The sequence below is a fragment of the Panthera leo genome, chromosome A1, assembly GCF_018350215.1.
Source record: "Panthera leo isolate Ple1 chromosome A1, P.leo_Ple1_pat1.1, whole genome shotgun sequence".
In the NCBI taxonomy this organism is placed as follows: Eukaryota; Metazoa; Chordata; class Mammalia; order Carnivora; family Felidae; genus Panthera; species Panthera leo.
Window position 1 is genome coordinate 193,196,353 of NC_056679.1, and position 21,610 is coordinate 193,217,962.

The 21,610-nt window shown below is 43.7% G+C and overlaps 1 protein-coding gene across 4 annotated transcripts in view; it reads right to left on the reverse strand.

The window, feature by feature from the left end:
- GRIA1 (glutamate ionotropic receptor AMPA type subunit 1) overlaps positions 1 to 21,610 on the reverse strand; it is a 302,080-nt gene that overhangs the window by 106,009 nt on the left and 174,461 nt on the right. For 3 of the 4 annotated variants that reach the window (XM_042907529.1, XM_042907506.1, XM_042907515.1), the window contains 2 exons: positions 9,826 to 9,987; positions 7,125 to 7,292 (listed from right to left, as the gene is read on the reverse strand). In XM_042907529.1, coding sequence (XP_042763463.1) covers positions 7,125 to 7,292; positions 9,826 to 9,987 — 330 coding nt within the window. The remainder of the gene's footprint in view (positions 1 to 7,124; positions 7,293 to 9,825; positions 9,988 to 21,610) is intronic. The other variant, XM_042907525.1, reaches the window with a different exon arrangement.

A 21,610-nucleotide genomic window follows, 5' to 3' on the forward strand; every position in this document is an offset into this window, starting at 1 on the left:
GGGCTTTATCTTTTTCTGACAGTGACCAGCTTCTATGCCCTCAGAAGGTATAAGAATAGTTGGGGTGTGTGTATTTGAGAGAAGGGGTGGGGGAGTGGAAAGAGAGAGGGAGGGAGGAAGAGAAGAAGAGAGGGAGAGAAAGAAAAAGGGGGGCTGACTGCTCTGAGGATGACCCTCTCGTCACCTTCTGGTTTGAAGTCTCACTGGGGAGGCCATGACAGGCCCAGAGTGCTGGACAAATTATACAACAAGATTTTCACTCTCTCAGCTGAAATATGGAGAAATCCTCAACTCTGGAGAAGTCTAGGCTGGCTTTGCTTTTCAGAGAGAACACAAAGCACAGATCTTCCTAGAAAGAATAAGAAGGGAGCTATTCCAATCAATTAGCAACTGCACCTTCTCACCTTGGTCATCTCGTGATCATCTCTGGCTTTCCCATTCATTTGGGTTTGAGAGAGGTATGCTAAGTATGGGTTTAAGTAACTCATCTGGAAAAACAGACTGGGGCACATGTGCAGATGAATGGGTGGGTGAGTGACTTTCCCAAACAGAAGGAAGTATGTCATTAATGATCCAAATGGGCATCTATGCTTTGGCCCCGGTCTCAAGTCTCAGTCCAATTACCAGTATGGCGTTTTAGTATCAATTGTGTAATATTTCTATGACTCAGTTTGCTTGTTTGTTTAACGGGACCAGTTAGGGGTTAATTATGTCGTAAGGTTGTTTTAAGGATTAAATGAGATAGTTTATGACCAATGCTTGCTGCATGGTGAGTATTCGGCAAAGGCCAGCTGTTGTTGTTACCAATGGTGTAGATAATAACTACCACCATTTGACAATGTTTTATGTTTACAAAGTACTTTCATGCATATTCATCTCCATATACAGGAACCCCTGGAGGTATGCATTTAGGGATGATCATCACTTACATGGGAGAAACCAGAACTCTGGAAGGTAAACTGATTTGCTCAAGACTTAAGACTTTTCAGTGTCAAAGGCAGGCCTAAAATCCAGAGCTTTTGATATTCTACTATATTCACTGATGATATCAAGTGGCCTCTCAAAACAGGCGACAATGCTATCATGGTAGTCTCTGAGTGAACACAGAAATGCACACAGTAGTATGTTCTGCGTGCCTACTGCTGTCACCCGCTGCTACCGCTGGGCATTTCCCTGGCCATGCTCTGTTAACTCCTAATGAGGCAGCCATGAACAGGTCACCGAGCCTATCTGTTTCTGAGTTTCCTCCTCAAAGAACTGAAGTGTTTAGCATATTGCCTGGGACAAATGTAAAATGCATATTATTTAAATGATGATGATGATGATGAGGAGGAGGAGGAGGAGGAGGATGGCTACTACTATTGTAGGGTAGTAGGGTGGGTAAGGTATGGAAAAATAAGATGATTTCAACATTGAAGCCTTGAGTCTGGTTAGTTGTTAGAGCAGGGAACTCTTTCACCAGAGATGAAGGTGTTGCCACTGGCATTTGTACAAGCCTTTCTCAGTTTCCAAAAAAATCATCATTAGCAAAGTCCTAGGCCCTCTACCTGAAGGCCCCTTGCACTGCCACAGTGTTTTCACAGGAAGGTGTTCACTTGATGTTCACAGGAACCCAGCAGGGAGCAGTAACAGCAGTTATTTTGCCTATTTTACAGATAGGATTATTGAGACTCAGAGCTTATGGCACTTGGGTTCAGAATTCACAGTAAGTCATGAGAGGTCTGGGGCGGCTGTAGGCTCTTACAGAAGCCAAGACTTCTTGTAGGCTTGTAGGCGGCTGTAGGCTCTTACAGAAGCCAAGACTTACACACACTGAGATAAATCAAAGCATGGGAAAGCAGATATCTCTGAACGACCCTTCCATTATGGCAGAGCAAAGAGAGGTCAAGAGAATGGCTTAGCCCCAGAGCATTCACATGGACAGTCTGGACTCACAGTCAGAAGAAGCAGCTTCTCAGAAACACCCACTTTGGGCAAATCTAGAAACTGCTCTCTTTTTCATCAGGGCTGAACTTCTTAGCCCTCATCGCCACCGCACCCCACCACCCCCCCCCCCCCCGGCCCTATCTAGGGAGACTGGGGTCAAAAACTGAGTCCCCCCTTGGTTCCTGCTTCCTGGAACTCCCGTCGCCATCCTGGCGTCTGCCAGCTCCCTCTGTGAGAAACAAAGAATTAGCCGTGGCTTCCTGTAAGTGGTACTGGGTGCCAACTCAGAGTCTGCCGCTCATGAGAGGCTAAAGCACAATTTTTCTTTCCTGCCTTCTGCTGGGAGAGTGCTACGTAGTGTTTGCACTATTTGAGGCATCAATACTGCAGACTTCCCCACCCCCTATTCCTGAGGGCAGCAGCAGAGATGCTCTGGACCCAGGGCCTCTGTAACTTCTTTGTGGCTGCTTTCAAGTGGACCCATCCTCTTGGCACCCCACTTGAGTGCTCACTGGGTGTGGGAAATCAGGGCCTGTGGTCTAGGTCCCAGTGGATCACATCCTGGTTATTCTGGCCAGGGCAAGTCACAGGACCCCTCTGAGCTCCCACTTTCTTATTTGCACAATGGGAAGAACAACTTGGCTTTAATCATCTCATTCAGTTGCCCTGATATTCAAAGAAGCTTCTACATTCTTCTTCTTTTTTTGAATTTTTTCATTTTTAAAAATTTGAGCCTTGTAACAACCCAATGAGGCAGGCAGTGCTAAGAGGATTATGTACATTCAGGAGATGAGGAACTCAATGCCAGGAAAGTTGAGTAGTTAGTCTAAGATCCCCAAGCTACAGCTTGGTGGAGCCACGGTGAAAACCCACCTCTTCTCTTTCTAACTCTCTAACAGCCAAACATGATGCCCACAAGTCCTTGATTGTACCTTGACTCTGGTTCCTGCTGGATATCATACACTTACATCCTCCGAAGTCCAATTCACTCTTTATTCAAATTTATCCTTCCCTTAAGGCTTTCATGACCATCCATCTCAGCTGGCTTGAGACAGTTCCAGTCTACAACTCCTGCTCTGGAATAATTGATAATAGCTTTCTCTTTCACTCATAAGTGTCCCAGTTTGGATGATAAATTATAGGATCACCTTATTTAATGCCCAGACCCATCTTATAAGAAACCTTGTCGATACCCAGATTCCTCAGTCATGGCGTTCTCCTGTGACTGTCCATAGGACTGAGAGCTTTGCTATGCTATTTAGCCCTTAATCCACACCTTTAGAGCTAGGATTTCTCAGGAGCTTGCCTTCCATTTAAAAGTGGGTCTTGAGTCCTGAAAGGCAGGAACTGTCTCTTACACTGCTATTGCCTGTGCCACCCCAGATCTCACCTAGCAAAATGCTGGGATTTCCTTCACTCTGATAGGCTTGAGCATTGACTGACAGATGGCAAACACAAAGACCGAGAGGTCTGATCATCATTTAGGGCAAGTATTCTTCACCTGAAGTCTTGGGATTGGCTTCCAGGAGTAATATGGTCCTCGGACTCCTGGTCCTACAAAAATATATGTATGTACATGTGTGCATGTTTCTGGGAAAGAGAGTCCAGAGCTTTTAAAAATAATATCCTCAGTGGGCTTGTGACCTCCAAATGCTAAGAGCCTGACTTGGGGAGCTGGATCTTCTCTGTCAGCCAGAAGCAGACTTATGGGTCTGCTTCCTAATGCCTACTCCTTCCTGGAGCACGGAGGGCTTCCAGGATGTGGGCTCATTACTATTCTGAATGGCTCCTGGATGTCAGGCAGGCAGGTGGCTGATTATCTTCACTCTGTTGCTGGGGAAATTACAGCAGGGTAAAGGGGGATGGGGGTGCGTAGATATTACCCAAGGCCAAGTGCTATTGCTGGCTGGGCCACAGCCCTTGTGTCTCCCTGCTAGGCTGGACCTCTGAGACTTCAGGGCAGTTACGTACACAGAGTGAGCTAGCAGGCAGATGTGGGTTGGTGTCCAGTTTCACCACTAACCAGCTATATAATTTGGGGAAATTTTTAAAAATATCTCTGAAGCTCATTTTCTCCATTTATAAAGCATAAATTAATAAAACTAGCTACCTCAGAGTATTATATTGAGGATTCAATGAGTGAAACATGTAAAGTATGTTCAGAACCTCATATACATAAGAAGCCCTTAACACATCAGAGCTGGCATTACCATTATTTTTATCAGCACCATGCTCTAACCAGATGGGCTAACTGGCCACTACCATTATTTTTACAATAATGGGCTTATTCCTTCAGGCCTCACTCGCGTGTATCCCATTTCTAACACAAGCTGAACTGCATAGGCCTCTTCCCAATGTGTGACCTGAAGGCCAGTGATTAGGGAAGCAAAGACCCTCATGAGCCCTCAACCACAGGTTCCAGGAACTGAGTATCAGCAGAATTTACCCAGCGTATTGTGGGCACACAGTTGCTCACTAGTGGCGTGACTATTTCAAGAGATGGGTCTAGAAGGTGAAATGCCTGGACAGTGGCCATGACCGTGTGTGGAAGGCCCTGCGGCTCAATGTGTACAAGCAAAGGGCCGAGAGGCCAAGGGACAGGCCTGAAGCAGGAGGAGGAGGCAGGATGGGAGTCTCCTCCAGCCTCTGCTGCTAAGCTGCTGTGTGACCCTGGATGAGTCACTGCTACTCTGGTCAGCTGCCTCCTCTATGAAGTAATGGAAATGGAAGTCTGTAATCTTATCTAAAGTCTCATTCAGCAATAAATTATTGCGATTCTGGATTCTTAGCAAAGATTTAAAAAGGAATCTGTTTGAACAGCTGATCTTGGGATCAGAATGTTAGAGTTTTGTGTTTGGGGCTAGTTCTCCCCCACCCACCCCATCCCCCAACAGAGGCTGAAGAGTTTCTTAAGGGTTAGGTCTTGCCTTCTCTTATCTCCATTGCTTGGCCTCAGGCCAGAGTGCCCACAGGTTCTCAGGGAGCAGCTGACTGGCTACCAGAGAAGCAGATACAAGTTTTGACTCAAAGACAATATAAAAGAGGTCATATTCTTTTGACTAAGGCAATTGCCCCCTCCCAAACCTCACTGAAGGCAGAAGCAAAGGATAAGTATACATTTTAACCGGAAAGACACGGATTAGACCATAAGAGAGAAAAAGAAGCTTAGAATGTCTAGAGACAGTTGAAACTTGGGAGTGGTCTCTCCAACTTCCTCATTGTCAAGGACAAGGAAAGGGAAGTGCGTAGGAAATACGAATGGGTATTTCAAGGTCACTCAGAGAGCCAGGGGCCCAACTGGACTTGGACCCCAGCTCTCCTGCCTCCTGGTTCAGAACCCTTCTTGCTACCTGCACTGCTTTCTGGGCTTCATCACTGCCATGGTGATGTCAGAATATCCTCACGACAGGGACGACATTAAGATGGGAGAGGTAGAGGAGCTGGGAGGGTTGTGAACCTGAGGGCAAGTCCTGGGGACCTTCTGAAACCAGTCTCACATTGCAAACAGAATCTGTCTCGCCTGTGGAGCCTGGAAGAGCATTTTAAATAAGTCAGAAGGCGGGTGCTGCATCTTTGGCCATCATTCAGAAGCTGCCTGATGTCCACTGTTGCTGCTTGGTGAAGGGGCTGCCCTCCACAGAGATGGGGAGAAAGCAGAAGGGGCTACGGGTGGACCCCTTAGCATGTTCCTCCTGTCATTACAGGGCTGCAGCTTACCCTCATTCCCAAGAATGGAGCTACACATTCTCCTCCATGTAAAGGCACTTCATCCAAGCTGAGGAACAGCTGGTGATGTTCCTTTCTCGGCTCTTTCCCCAGGTTGTTAAAATTGCTAGAGCTGTGCACGTGTGGTTGGAAAACGAATGGGGACGGTTGTGCATTTTGCTCTACATTCCTCCCTCATTCAGAAACGCTCTCCTCCTCTCCTGGGAACCCAAATTCACTTTCTGTTGAAGGTAGTCTCAAAAGTAAAACCACTCTTGGGGCACCTGGGTGGCTTAGTCGGTTAAGTGTCCAACGCTTGGTTTTGGCTCAGGTCATGATCTCATGGTTTGTGAGATCGAGCCCCTCACTGGGCTCCGCGCTGATAATGTGGAGTCTGTTGGGGAGTCTCTCTCTCTCTCTCTCTCTCTCTCTCTCTCTCTCTGCCTCTCCCTCACTTGTGTGCTCTTTCTCTCTCTCTCTCCCTGTCTCAAAAAAGAAAAAAAAAAAGTAAAACCTGTCTTATCCAGGCAACTCCATTCGATGGGGCAGAGGGTAGGTCATGAGTAGCATCAGCACTGAAATATTTTGCTGTTGCTGGTTTGCCACTGTGCCTGAAACTTGGACATTCCTTTCAGTTGGCACTGCCCTCTTTGCCCACTCCCCTCTGGAAACACAGCCTCTCTATTAGGAGGCATCAGATGGTACAGCCTATCCATCAGAAGCTCAAGAATCACAGCCTGGACTTGAGGTGTTTCTAGAGACTTCTAGAGGCTTCAAGAGATTTCTAGTTGCTCTGAGGGTGATCAAGCTGAGGGCAAGCTCCCAGAAGCTTCTAAACCAAGACTGTTCAATACACAGCCCACAGGTACCACTGTTTCATCCTGCTTGCACGGCAGACATATCACTGATGGAATATTTATGCTCTTCCCTGTGGAATCTAGATTCAGCCTAAGAATCCTTTGCATAGCCAATTGATGAGAATGGGCATGGCCATTTTCTATTCCTGTTCTTTAACTGTTCTTCAGTGCAAACAAAATTGATGATTGTAATGCTGAGAAGCAAGAAAATGGGATTAGAAAGTACCGAGAAGCATTGTCAGGATCCCCTCGTGAAATGTGCGTGGAGAGCATAGGTAACGAAGACATACAGAAAACTAGGGCAGGTGGGGAAAGTCTCCAAGAGACGGCTCAAACGGTTCTGTTTCATCCCTACGTATTTCAAGTCCTCTTTCCAACTACAGCATAATCCCTAAGCAGAAAATACAGCTTTTACGCTATCAGGAGTTCCATACAATTTTTTGTTTAAAAAAAAAACAACACATTCTACATGAGCTTCCACGTATGCCAAGAGCCACAAACACAATGCAGTCGTTGTCCAAACCTCAGGCATGCTCCACCCTTTCTTTTAAATGGCTGCATCCCACCTGAAATTGATGCCAAAATCCCCTAGGGGGCTCCCATAAGAAGGGGCAGCCACAGCTGGGCCGGCCTCACCTGCTGCAGAGCTCTTTGGATGTCGATCCCCTGGCCCCAGGGCACAGCTGGGTTAGCCAGGCAGTCCCCAGCATTCCCCCGGCGGGATATATCGATTCTCTGCCTCCGCAGGCTCTGAAAAGCCTCAGCCATCACCTTCACCCCGTCGTAGGTGAGTGCAGAGGTGTACTGGTGGGAAGAATGGAGATAGTTAGGTGTCAGAAAGAGCTGGCAGGGAGGCAGGTGGGAGTTCTGTCTGGGAACGTGCTTCCTGGTGATGAGAATGCTTTCAGTGGGGGCTACGGGAGTGGGGGCAGGCAGGGGTGACCCAGGAAGAGCCTGTGCCTGGGATGGGGGCTGCCGTTCCACATCACTAGCCAACGTTGCCCTCCTGAACTGTGAGTTCCCTTGCCAGTTGTGACTTTCAAAGGGAAGCTGGAATTCTAGACTTTTGTGTGCAGTCTTGCAATGTTAAAATGTTGGTTCAACTGGAAAAAGAAGGCATAGATTAAATGCATCACATCTATAGCTCTGATACAGCCCATAGAAAATTTGGTTTTCTCTGTTACAGTCACCAGTTGGGAGCCAAGAGGAACTATTTACTCCACTATCCCCTGTGGCAGCAAAAGAAAAAAAAAATCCAAGAAGGGTAAGCTCTTAATTATTTCCACATGTGCCTCAAAGTGGCAGGTTTACATTCTGTATCCTTTCCCCTTGTGCTTATTCATGATAGCTCTCTTTTTCCCTTTAAAAAGGGGCTTAGATATTGATAAAACAAAGCAGGATAACGATCCAGGACAATATTTTCTGGCTTTGGAACTCATACCTGTCTTGTTCATTAATTTGTCCTAAATGCCTAGCTTGTTCTGTGGTATATTTTAAGTTCACAATAGAGAGTTGTAGAATGAATGTGTATTTTTCCAGTTTTTAACTTTGATCCTCTCACTTAAAAAAAAAAAAAATATATATATATATATATATATTACATGTGATTATTTTCATTTATTTATTTTTAATGTTTTTTTTTCCCCACTTATTTTTGACAAAGAGAGAGCATGAGCAGGGGAGGGGCAGAGAGAGAGAGAGGGAGACGCAGAATCTGAAGCAGGCTCCAGGCTCTGAGCTGTCAGCACATGAGCCCAACACAGGGCTCAAACTTGTGCACCGCGAGATCATGACCTGAGCTGAAGTCAGAGCTTAACCGACTGAGCCACCCAGGTGCCCCTACATTTGATTATTTTTATAATCTCCAGTCTTTTGCAAGTTGGGTGGGGTATTCACATATTAATTAACTGGTATGTGCTTTGTTCATTGCTTTAAAGCACAAGTGATTTTGTTTGCTTCAGCTCATATTGAAAGGAGTCTTCATTTTTTAAAGTTTTTATTTAAATTCCAGTTAACATAGAGTGTAATATTAGTCTCAGGTGTACAATACAGTGATTCAACACTTCCATACAGTACCCAGTGCTCATCATGACAAGGGCACTCCTTAATCCCCGTCACCTATTTCCCCCACCCCTACCCACCTCCCGTCTGGTAACCATCAGTTCTCTACGGTTAAGAATCTTCTTGTTGGTTTCTCTTTCTCTCTCTTTTTCTCCCCCTTTGCTCATTGTCTTATTTCTTAAGTTCCACATATGAGTGAAATCGTATGGGAAGTAAGTCTTCATGTTTGAGCTGCTAAATCAGTTTCAGTAAGAGCAGGATGAGAAGCATCTCAGCTAAATGACTTGCCATTTGCAAAAAGAAATTGACCGAGTGGCAAGAGAAAGTTGTCAAAGATTCACTGTTTGCTCCAGATAAACAAATTTGGCCTCAGAATCCTCAACACAAGTGTTCCACACGGACACTGCCAAGATATTGAGTCTGACAGGGGAAAGAAAAATTACCTGCTGTCTTTATTCAAAACCACTATCAAATAGCAAATAGATTTTGGCTGTAGGATTTAGAGCTTCATGCCTGGGACATGAGAAGGAGACGGTCTGCATAACTGGGAGCTGATGTTCTGAGGCAGAGATGTTCTGGATATTGTTTATTAAATTTCCTTATTTTTTAGCTGGGTACGTGGCTGACCAGATAAAGGGCTAGCTTCCTGCACAATTCAAGAAGCTTCCATTCACAAAGAAATGAGTGAAAACCACATACCCCCTGGAGCTGTGCCACATAGTGGCCCTGCCCAGAATAGAGACACCATTTTTCAGCTTCTCTGTAGCAGGTTGGGGCTAGGTTTCTAAGATGTGGTTAGTAGCATGTGAGTGGGTGATTTGTGTGACTTCTGAAAGGGTTTAAAAAAAAAAAAAAAGCAATTGTGCTTTTTATTTTCCTTTTTGCTATCCTGCTGGTTAGAGTATTGAGTTAATGGTTGGAGCTTCAGCAGCCATTTTGGGCTATAAGGTAGCAGCCATATGCTGAAGGTAGCAGAACAAGAAGACAGAAGAAGCTTGAGTGTTTGACAATAGCAGGGCTGTTATACAAGCCCTGGATTGCTGACTTCTGAATTTTGTTTATATGAGAGAAAAACAAAACATTTATCTTGTTTAAACCATTGGTCATTCTGTATTGTCAAACCTTTGCAGCACATCCTCATTCTTAATGTATATATTTTCCTTAGCTTATTCTTCTTAGAAAGTCTTTCCTTTCCTAAAGGTTAATAGTGCCCAGAAATCTGGGGCACACAAAGGGACCAGGTTGGTACTTTGCTGCCTGCTGCCCATTCTCTCACCTTAGGTCTCTTCCAGTCCACCCGGGTGTGGTCGCGAGCATCGCTGTTCTTCCACTGCTGCATGATTTTGGCTGGGATGGTGTCTGTGTAGTTAACCAACTGGAAACCTGTTACATTTGCTCCACTCTCCTTGAATTTGTTTAAGTCAATGTCCATGAAACCCTGTGCAGGGAGGAGGGGAAAGAAATCAGAACGTGATGCCTAGATAAGTCAATTTAATCATGTTATAGGATCACAGGTTTTCCATCCTGCTCCATAAGATGAAACCGGCTGAATGGAGAGACCTTGGTGCCTCCTCCCCTTCCGAAGGTTATCACTGAGTTTGTGCCTGGTTAGCACAGCTAAGGGCACTTGCTCAGAAGCCAGCCATGCCTGGGCTGAAGTGCTGGCTCTGCTATTCAGAGCCATTAGTTCAACTGACTCGGACTAAGTTGCTTGACGTTTTCTTGTCTGAATAACGAAGGTTAGAAGTTAGGGAGAAAAAGCCATGTGGTGATGCACGTCAAGTGTGTGGGGCAGACTGAGTGATCAATAAGTCATGGTGGGATTGTTATGATGCTACAAATATGGAACAAGATAGAAACATAAGGAGGCAACTGTCTCCTCTACCACCTGCATTCCTCAACCCTTTTGAGAGAAGAAGAATCTGACGTCCATCAGGAGCAAACTCCTGTGGGCTCCCCAAGGTCACTAGCAAGTCTGCAGAAGGGGCTGGATTCTGATCTGGATTCTGACCATCCCTCACTCTGTGCCCTTTCCTGTACCACAGACTAACATCCACAAAGGATCCTCTACCAGGAATAAATCTTTCCTCCTGATTTGGTGAAGTTCATTCAAGTTCAGGAGGCCTTCACCTTAAAAAGGAAGCCTTGTATTTGTATAATACATTCCATAGAGCACAGTGCTTTCATATCTATGGCCTTGCTTCACTTTATGACTTAATCAGGTAGAAATTAGGTGTCTATTTGCCACTTTAAGAAACTGAGACAAAGGAGGAGAATTGATCACAAAGTCATCAGGTGCATCAGTGGCAGAGCGTGGACAAGGACTAAGGTCTCTTGAGGGGCTTAACTCACTCATCTTTCAACAAACATTTTTGAGAACCTCTAGGGCACTATTCCAACAGTGAATAAAATACGTTCTCTTATGAAGCTTATATTCTAGTGAGAAAGACCATAAACAAACAAGTAAACGTGTAGCATGATATATACAATAAACTCATATGATACCATCCACATCTCTCTTTTTTAAATTCTTTTTTTAATGTTTATTTTTGAGAGAGAGACAGAGTGAGAGTGGGGGAGGGGCAGAGAGAGAAGGAGACAGAATCTGAAGCAGGCTCCAGGCTCTGAGCTGTCCGCACAGAGCCCGACGGGGGGCTCGAACTCACAAACCGTGAGATCATGGCCTGAGCTGAAGTCGGAGCTTAACCGACTGAGCCACCCAGGCACCCTGATACTGTCCATGTCTCTTAATTTCTCATTGACTTGATTTAGTTTCTTATTGATTTACTTATTGATTTCAAGTTTATTTATTTTTGAGAGAGTATGAGCAGAGGAGGGGCAGCAAGAGAGGGAGAGAGAGAATCCCAAGCAGGATCCTCATGCTTTCAGCTCAGAGCCTGACGTGGGGCTCGATCTCATGAATCATGAGATCATGACCTGAGCCAAAATCAACAGTCAGACTCTTGGGGCGCCTGGGTGGCTCAGTCGGTTAAGCGTCTGACTTCGGCTCAGGTCATGGTCTCATGGTTCGTGGGTTGGAGCCCCGCATCAGGCCTGTGCTGACAGCTCAGAACCTGAAGCCTGCTTCAGATTCTGTGTACCCCCCTCTCTCTGCCCCACTCCTGCTTGTGCTCTGTCTCTGTCTTTCAAAAATGAATAAACATCTAAAAAAATTTAAAATAAATTTTAAAAAGACTCTTAAATGACTGAGCCACCCAGATGCCCCAGTCTATTTCCTTATTTAAAACCTCTGGACATAAACAACTTCATTACTCAAAGATACTCCCCCTCCTTTCAAGTGCCTCTCAAGTTCTAATGTTTATTATCTGTATTTTATAAATAACCCAAGATCAGTTCCACTCAGAGCCTTTGTCCTAGGTATTCTCTGCCTCAAAGTGTGCTTTCTCTGGCTGGCTCCTTTCCATCTTTAGGATCTTAGTCACCATGCAGTGTCTTCAGAGAGGTCTTTCCTGGCCCCTTATCTAAAATTTTTTTTAACGTTTATTTATTATTGAGAGACAGAGAGACACAGAGCATGAGCAGGGGAGGGGAAGAGAGAGGGGGAGACACAGAATCCGAAGCAGGGCCCAGGTTCTGAGCTGTCAGTACAGAGCCTGACGCAGGGCTCAATCTCACAAACTTCAAGATCACGATCTGAGCCAAAGTTGGTTGCCTAACCAACTGAGCCACTCAAGCACCCCTCCTGGCCCCTTATCTAAAGATCCAATTCCTACTCTGTGGTAGACACTGTCAGAAGTACCCTGCTCAATTCCACTCCCCCTTAATATACTGATATTTGACTTTCTATACTAACTGCAAATATCTATTACTTCACCCCCGTGCAGGTTAAGCCAGATGTGTTGGGGAATAAACACACCAAGAGTAGCACTCAACCAATGAAAGATGGAGAGTTAGTTGGTAAGTACTCCAGGATCCTGTCCCCTTGGTGGGGGTGGGGGGGGGATGTAATCCTGAGGTACATTCTACACCAATGTCTAGAGGTCCCTTAAGGGATTGTGTACTTTTATTGGCTGCTATCCTGTGCCTACCTGCCTTTTCAGATTCCCTAATTGGCACCCAAATAAACCACTTATAATTGAATCTTTGTCTTAAGTCCTGCTTCTAGAAGAAACCAATAAATCACTCTACCACCCAGTCCCGTCATTTCCTTCTCAGTGCCCTGTTGAGTTACCTCAGGAGTGTTTATAACTATCTGAGACCATCTCTTTTGTTCCTGTGGTCCCTTGTCTTCCTCCTCCCATTGGAATATCACCTCCATGAGCACAGGGAACTTTTCTGTTTTTTTCATTGATGTGTCCTAGAGCCTAGCATCTAGAGCAATGCCTGGTACACAGTAGGTGCTTAGTACATATTTGCTGTGTGAATGAATAAAACCCAGAGACGTGCTCAAGCAAGAATGCTAATTAGACAGGAGAAATATGATAAGCTGGCCGAAAATGCCAGTGGATGGTTTTAATTGGTTGAAAAGAGCAGCTCAGGTTGACTTTTCCCATAGCCACAGTTGATAGACTTCCACAGAGGCCTACTGATTTACACAATGTTTCTAGCAAGTTGTTAGTACAGATGGAATCAGAATATGTTTTTGAAGACATTATACCACCTAAGAGAAATCCCACACTGGTTAAAAGCTAATGCACAGTTGAGAAATTTCTCTTAATTTTTAGAGAACTTTAAAAAGAACATCTTGTTCATAAACTAACCATCAAGAGACTGAAATGGAAATTATCTCCCGCAGTCCTATTCTGTCACTTGAAAATCTGTAACCAGCCCCCAGGCATTTTATACTCACTGCCCTCATCTTGAACATAATGGGGGCCACAGGAAATGGCAGAGTTTATTCAAACATAAATGTCACTCAATTTCATCATCACAATTTCTGACTGCAAGGTTACCTACTAGAGCCAAACCTCGGTTACGTCTAATCAAACTGATGGGATCCTCTAACGGAACTCTTTGTGCTCCCCTGGGAAGGAATGCACAAAGGATCATAAAACAAATTCCTATCTGTGACGTTAGGTAAAAACAACTAAGGGAATAACTTGTGGTCAATGCACATTCATCTAATAGCTGGCATTTTCCCTCTGTAAGATCTCATGCTGGAATGGTAATATGGAATCCCTACATTGTCCTTCATCACGGAGAAATAAGTCTCTTATAGGGACTAGGTTTGATTTCTCTATAATGCAAGTAAATAGACTCTGCCAGTATAGATGGCAGAGTGTTTGTTGTTTTTTTTTTTTAAGTTTACTTATTTGGAGAGAGAGAGAGAGTGAGATGGGGGAAAGGAAGAGTGAGAAAGACTGAGAGAGAATCCCAAGCAGGCTCCTCGTTATCAGTGCAGAGCCTGATGTGGAGCTCAAACTCACAAACCATGAGATCATGACCTGGGCCAAAGTTGGACACTTAATGGACTGAGCCACCCAGGTGCCCCTACATAAGTGTTCTTGACTGAGAAGGGGAAATAAACATGTTAACTGTCTGCCCACCAGTAAACTGCAAAGTTCAACTCACTTTTTCTATTCCCTGGAGCATGCTCATTAAACAAGGTTTAATTAATCATTTTCTAATTTTCCTTGTCATTTTATTAAGATAAAAAAGACCATGGAGGAGTAACATCTGATATTTAGAATATTTTTCTTTATCTGCTTTATCTGTGCTACTAATTATACAACATGTGTAAGGATGCAACATTGCTAATGATATTTTATTAAAGATTTAAACTATGAAGTTTAATTATTACCATTCTGAGCCATTTTTCCCTATTTTAGAACATTCCCCCAAGTACTGAGTCTATTGATGTGTACACTGTGACTCAGGGATAAAAATGAAATAAATGTACAAGATGCTTCCAGTTATATGGTATGAGAACCCAGGTATCCTGAACCCAGACTCCTTCCGCTGTCCACGCTGAGCTGTATCAGCTGCTGCTCTTTATAGAGTGACTCTGTTTCTCATCTAAAATACGGCTCTGTGACCAGTGAGCTCTTGGAGCCGTTATGTTACTTTGCTCCTGTGTGCCGTATCTGCACTTCTCTGGCCCTTCACACTGTCCCACATGTGACTGATGAAAGAGTAACCTGAGACGGATGCTCTGCCTACTATCTTGGTTCAAGTGCAGATCACCTGGCTGATGTACTACAGGCTGTTGGGAGAGAGGTCTTTAACTTGAGGGATGCATCAGAATATCTTAGAGAGCTCTTGCAAAATAGTCATTCCTAAGAGCTGTCATTCAGTGGCCCTGGTAAGCAATGGACACCTGCATTTTTATAAAGCTCTAATGCTGGCAGATTAAAAATCAAGAAGACTGCCAAATGATAGCACAACCAACAAACACTGAGGCCTGGATGTAGGGATTCGTAGGAGATGGTTCATCATCATCTTTCTAATGGAGACTCAGGGCTGGAATTAAAACTGATCAAGCAAGAGAAAGAGACCTAGACCTAATATGTAGAAATGTAGAGGAAACCGTCAGAATCACTGAACACAGAAAAGGTTTAAGATAGTTATTTTTAAGAAGTTTGAAAAAAAAAAAAAAAGAAGTTTGAGATTGGAGAAAGCAAGCATTTGCTTTTTATTTTATACCCTGCTGTAATATATGTATGTGTGTGTGTGTGTGTGTGTGTATATACACATATATATATGTATATATATGTGTATATACATATATATAAAATAAACCTGTCTATATATATGTATATATATGTGTGTATATACATATATATAAAATAAACCTGTCTATATATATGTGTGTGTATATATATATATATATATATATACACACACATATATATATATATATATTTTTTTACTATGTGAATGTGGTTCCTATTTATCCTATTAAAAATATAGCTCTTCAGATAGTTCTGATGTGCCTTGATGCTTAGAAGTCCTCTGTTAGTCCCTGGAAAGTGGGGAGGGGGTGGCAATGGCAGAACAGGGAAGATAAATTGTTGCATTTATTGAATCTTTGTTATGATGTGTGAAGGGAGCCCTGCTTAATTTGTTATCTCCTGGTCTGGAAAAAAGAATGCTGGCCCTATTAAATGCTCTACTGAAACACAGCTTCAGAAGCATTGCTCATAAGAATAATAAAAATAGCAATAATGGCCAAAGTTCCATTTCATTTGAATTATATAACTTCATCTCAACAACGTTCTGAGAATGATAAGATTACTGTCATTTGAAAATGAAAAATGAAATAATTAGTCAACAGGCACCCCTAGATTTATTTTAAACATTTCCCAAGTTCTTATCCTGAGCCAGGCATTCTGTTAAATGCTTTATATAGATAATTTTATTTTATCCCTCAAACAACCCTGAGAGGTGAACATGCACAGGAGGCACCAGATGCTTATTTGCATAAATGAGTTGAGTGAGTATCCATCCCAATTTATGTTGAAGAGCTGTGGTTCAGAGACTTCTAGAATCTCCCCTGAGATCACACAGCAAGCAACAATTCAATCCATGGTCCACCCATAAAATCTGTCTTCTTTATCAGTACGTTGCATTTTCTTGCTGGTGAAGGAACACATGAGCTTGGCTTTAGGATGGTGTTTAGAGAATGTCCCAAAGAGGGGCAAAGGACCTCAGACAGTGTGGATGACACAGTGAATAGTCCTGAATAAGTGACTGACCCTGCCAAAGACAGGCCTTCCAGGACAGCTTTCTATCTTAAAGGAATATCTGTGGGAGAACACTCTAGTTTTCTCTCCTTGACACCAACCTCTGAAGGTTGGTTAGATGTTTCCCAAGCCTCTGATTTACCTAAAGTCTATTAGTGCCCACCTACCCTACATCCAGACCAGGGGTCGGCAAATATTTTCTGTAAAGGGCCAGATTGTGAATATTTTTGTCTTTGCAGGCCATATGGTTTCTGCTGTAATTATTCAACTGTGCCATTATAGCATGAAAGCAGCCATAGACAATAGTAAATGAATGAGCATGGCTGTGTCCCAACAAAATGTATTTATGGACACTGTAATTTGAATTTCATATAATTTTCACAAGTCATGAAATATCATTCTTTTCATTTTTTTCCAATAATTTAAAAATGTAAAAACCATTCTTAGCTCATGAGCCAAAAAAAAAAAAAAAAAAAAAAAAGAGGGGACAGCTGGATCTGACCCATAGACCACAGTTTCCTGATGCCTAAAGCAAAGATGTCAGAGATGAGACTTAACCCGTCATTGTACAGATGGGGAAAGTGAGGTGGGGGGGGGCAGGGGCATGAGTGGCCTAAGGGTGTATGGTTGGCTAGGGGATTAGCTGGGGTTGGGATCTGACTCCTTTTATGTCACTGTAGGAGCAATACAATAATGACCAGCTGTTCAAATAGACTGGGAGTAAAAGTGCTCAATTAACTAAGGTAGTTAACTCAGGCATTCCTTCTATCTTATGTCAATTATAGTTTTCAAAGGATTAGAAGGAAAAGGCATTTCAAATAATTATGATATCCTAAAGAGATGTTTAACACTATAACTACATTGGATATGCTTTCATGTAGCTGTGAAGATTTAGAAAATGGTTTAAGGATCATGAAGAGGCTCTGGGCTATCATTATGACTATTAATTATCACGTGTGGCTGGAAACAAAAGAACCGATTATGCGGCTTACTGGTTATTTAACCTCTCTGAGGCTCAGTTCTCTGGTCTTCAAAATGTAGCTATAATGGCACCTACAGCATGGAATTGTTGTAAGATTTAAAAGAATACATTGAAGCACTTAGAACTGTGTCTGGCACATAGTAAGTGCTTAATGAACGTTAGCTGTTATCATCACCACATTCACCATCATCATTATCACAGCCTCAAAAGAAGTTAGGTGTTGTTAGAACTGCTTCAAAACCAGGCAGTGGGCCAGGCAAGACTCCTGAGAGAACAGGAGGCAGGTGTATGGGACCGCTGCTGGCGGAGGATCAAAAGCGGTATCTTCAAAGCCAGATTTCCTTTTTCTCTGGGATTCTTTCAAGGGGTCATGTCAAGCTGTTCAGCCTTCATCATCCAGCTTGTGTGGACGCCACACCCGTCAGAAAGAAGAGGGGGCATCCAGCGTTGTTAAAGGGGCCAGCAAGAAGGTTTATTAAACAAGCCTGGACACTGGGAAGAGGGCTGCCTCGTCGCACCCCTCTTGAGATCTAGAAGAGGTAACATGGGAATAAATCGAAGAACTTTTAGTTTATACTTAGAAGGGCACAAGTTGAACATGCCAAGTTTCCCCCACTTGTCAGATAGATTCTTAGATGACAGCTCCAGAGAGAGGATAGTTACAGGCAAGTGCAGTTTGAAAAGTCTTGTTACATTAGAAATGCCTGAAAAGTGGGGATAATCAACCTGAGAAATAATGGAAAACTGAGAGGGTAAGTGGAGGATGTACCAAAATCCCAGAAGGGCTGTCACGGGGACGAGGTGGGGGATTTGTTCTCTGAGACTCTGGAAAGCAAGCCGGCACCTACGAATAGGCAGAAGTCGGGGCAGGCAGACTTCGGCTAAGATACAATGACAACTGCCATAGTGTCTAGGATGTATCCAGCCTACCACGTAGGGGGCAGCGTGCTAAGGGCTTTATTTGTATTATCTCATTTAATCCTCACAACAACCTTGTGAAGCAAGTACTATTATCATTCCCATCTTGCAAGTCAGGAAACAGGCTTAAATGAACGGAGTAGTATCTGCCCAATATAGCACAGCTAGTGAGGGGCGGAGACCACAGTCACAGCAAGTGACAAGACTCGAGTTTGTTTTCCAAGCACTGTACATTCGGCCTCCTAACCACTAGTACTGTCACTCTGACTCATTCACCTCCTGTCCTGCAAGGAAGCACCTGGAATCTTTACACTAGGAAGGAATTAGCAGGTTTCCAGGAGACCAAGACATGTGCCTCCAGCTCCTTTAATATGCACTGCTATTTGGAATGTGAACCACGTCTCTTTGTTTCTCTCTGAGGCCTGTCCTGTCTCTCTGTCTGAGACTGCGGTCTTCCTTCTGACCTGCACTAAGAGACTGTGGGGCTCCCAGGAGGCAGGGGCCTTGGTCCTTACTCTATTCGCAGCAAGCACCTGGAGCATGAGGACTGCCTAATTCACACTGAGGAATCCAGGAAGAGAGAGCAAATATCTTTGTTCACCATTTTCATGATTCTTATATGAATCTCAGCTTTTGTCCTTTGGACCAAAGAGGGCTTTTCATGGACTTTTTCCATGTAGTATACATATGTATTCTGAACTAGGTCATAAATAAGAATTGTCAGGAAGACAGTTTTAGGGACAACCGCAGAAATTCTGTCTTTGAACCTCAGGAGTTGCTTGCCCTTGGGCAATGGTCTCAACCTCTCCCAGCAGTAGTTTATTGATCTGCAGTAGAAGGGCATTGTCTAGACCCATGGTCATTCAAATTGTGTTCCCAGGTTGCAGGCCTCTTGGCCTGGGAGGGGGGGGGAGGCAGAAGAACGGGGTCCTAGATCTCCACCTTCCCTCTACCACCAAAGCAGCTCTGTTTTTTATCTGTTTTACATGCTGGGGTTCTTCCCAAGATTTCATTTGAAAATAGAGCTTTTAACTAAAAAGTTTGGAAACTTCTGAGCCAGTTGATTTCTCCTAAGGGAGTAAGTTGATTTTTCTCTTAAGGGCTCTTCCAGCTTTGATCTATAATTCTGTGATCACATAGGTGTGTGCACATGAATATGGATATATGTGAAGTCATAGAATATTCCTGAGCTGAGGACTCAGTTGTGTCCTCAAATCACCATGTCTCTGCATAAGGCCGTCACATTTTCCTATTTCAGTCACTTTAACGAACCAAAACTTTAATGTGTCTTCACCGTACATAATCCCTGGTAACATGCACGCATATCTGCTTCCTGCGATGTCAATAAGACATTGTGCTGTGTTCAAATCAGCTAAAATACTGTCTATATTGGAAAAAAAAAATAAACCCACTAGTGTTAACTGACCCAAGTGCATTTGAAACCAGGGAGGCAGGTACCCGTACGTTCGGATATCTGCCAATGCACAAATAGACCTATTTCCCAGGCAGGTGTCCATTGTTGACAAAGCATTGTCAAAGTCAAGGCCTCACAGACCAACTTCTCTCAGTCCAGGGGTTTAGGATAAAATGCTGCCACTTTGTGGCAGAAGGTCAGGGGACCCCAGGCTGGGCTGCTGACGTATGGGTGAAGCCGTGTATCCTCAGACCTGGTACTGGTTAGAATGCCAGAACATCCCGTTATGTTACCTGTGTTCTAGCTGGCTGCAGTCAGAGGTGACAGCTGGCCAGGGCCACTTCAGAACAAGGGCCAAAGGTCCATACAAAATTCAGCTTAGTGTGAGGCCCGGAATTCTTGGCGGGCTTTAAACCAACATCTTCCTTTTATATTGATCACAGCCTTTCTGTCCAGGGACGATTAGGCAAAGACTGCAGAAATCCCACTTTTTGACAAAATGCCATCTTAAGCACTTATGAGGTCTCAATACAGTAGGTATCTATTGAATTCTTGGTGAAAAATGAATGAAAGGCCAAACATACGAGAAATTTGAAATCTACTGGGAATGGGGAAAGGAATATTCTAGTTGCTCATTCATGTTCTCCTTCATCTGTTAGTATTTGATACTGAAAAGCACATACTGGACAAAGGGGTGCAGCAGAAAATCACAGGTGTGATCCTTGCTTTCAGATTACTTAAGGTTTCATAAGAAAGGCCGATATTACCCAAGTAATTGTAGAGCAAAATATATGAACCAAAACCTGACCTTGGAGCTCAGGGAAGCCTTCTCAGTGGAAGCAATGAAGCCTGAAAGAGGAGGCTTTGGTTGGGTGAAAAGTGCAGGGAATAACCCTCTAAGGAGAAGATATGCATATTCCGAGGTTCAGATTCAGAGCCACAAAGGGCAGTGAATCAAAGGGAACATATGTCACACATCAGCCTGGATTGGAATCTCAGTTCTTTTATCTCCTAGTTTTGCGACTTCAGGCAAGCTATTTCACCTTTCTGTGCCTCGGGATCCTTCACTGCAAAAATATGGATCGTTACAATATCTATGTCATATGACTGTGGTGAGGATAAACTACATTAACATATGTTAAATTCTTAGAATGATGCCTGGCACATAGTAAGTACTCACCTAGCCCCCTAGCTCATGGGGTTCCATGTTCCTTCCATTATATTCTCTGCTTTTCTGTCTTAAAAAGAGGTACAAGTAAGAAGTAAGGATTGAACCCTTCTAGTTACACATTACCCCAACCTCCTGCCATAATTGGTTTTGAGACATCTGTCCCTTCTGCTTCTAGGCTAGTGGGGGCATGCTCTGAAAGAGCAGTTGCCAACACTGCCTTGCATATCTGGAATAGTCTGTTAACTCAGCATGGAAAGGGCTGTTTCAAATCAGCCAAGGTGTTTGTAAGAGCAAAGGCTGCAAACACTGAGTGCTTGAGATTAACGAAGCAGTGTCCCCCTTATGCTGAAGGGAGCCCATGTGGCTTGGGAATTTTGTTTTCATATCTCTGGACAGCAGAGAGAGGCAGGGAAGTTAGCACCATAATTTACACACCTGCAAAGGTCCTCTTGGCAATTATTCCTTTTGAAAACACTGTATCAAATCTTCAACAAATTGAGACCCTCAAAAACAAAGATATTTTGCAAGTGATAATGGATCAGTGGCAGAGTTGGGATGAGACCCCAGGCTTCTGCTACACTCACGGTTCTAAAACTTGACACAAAGTAGCTCAGGTTCTAAAACTTGACACAAAGTAGCTCATTTTATCGTTATCTTGTGAGGTATGTATTCATATTCTCACCTACAGATGAGGAAACTGAGGTACAGAGAGGTGAAGGGATCAAGATCCCTCAGATCAAGATCACACAGCTAGTAAGTGGGTGAGCCAAAATTCAAACCCAGTTTCAGGGGGAAAGGAGTTTATTTCTCAGTTTTGCTCAATCATAGTACCAGGCCTAAGAGTTGCAAAGGTTTCCCTGATTTGGGAAGAGATTAGAACACCTAATCTTTAGAATTAGAGAGATCTGAGTTCAAATTCCAGCATTAGCCACA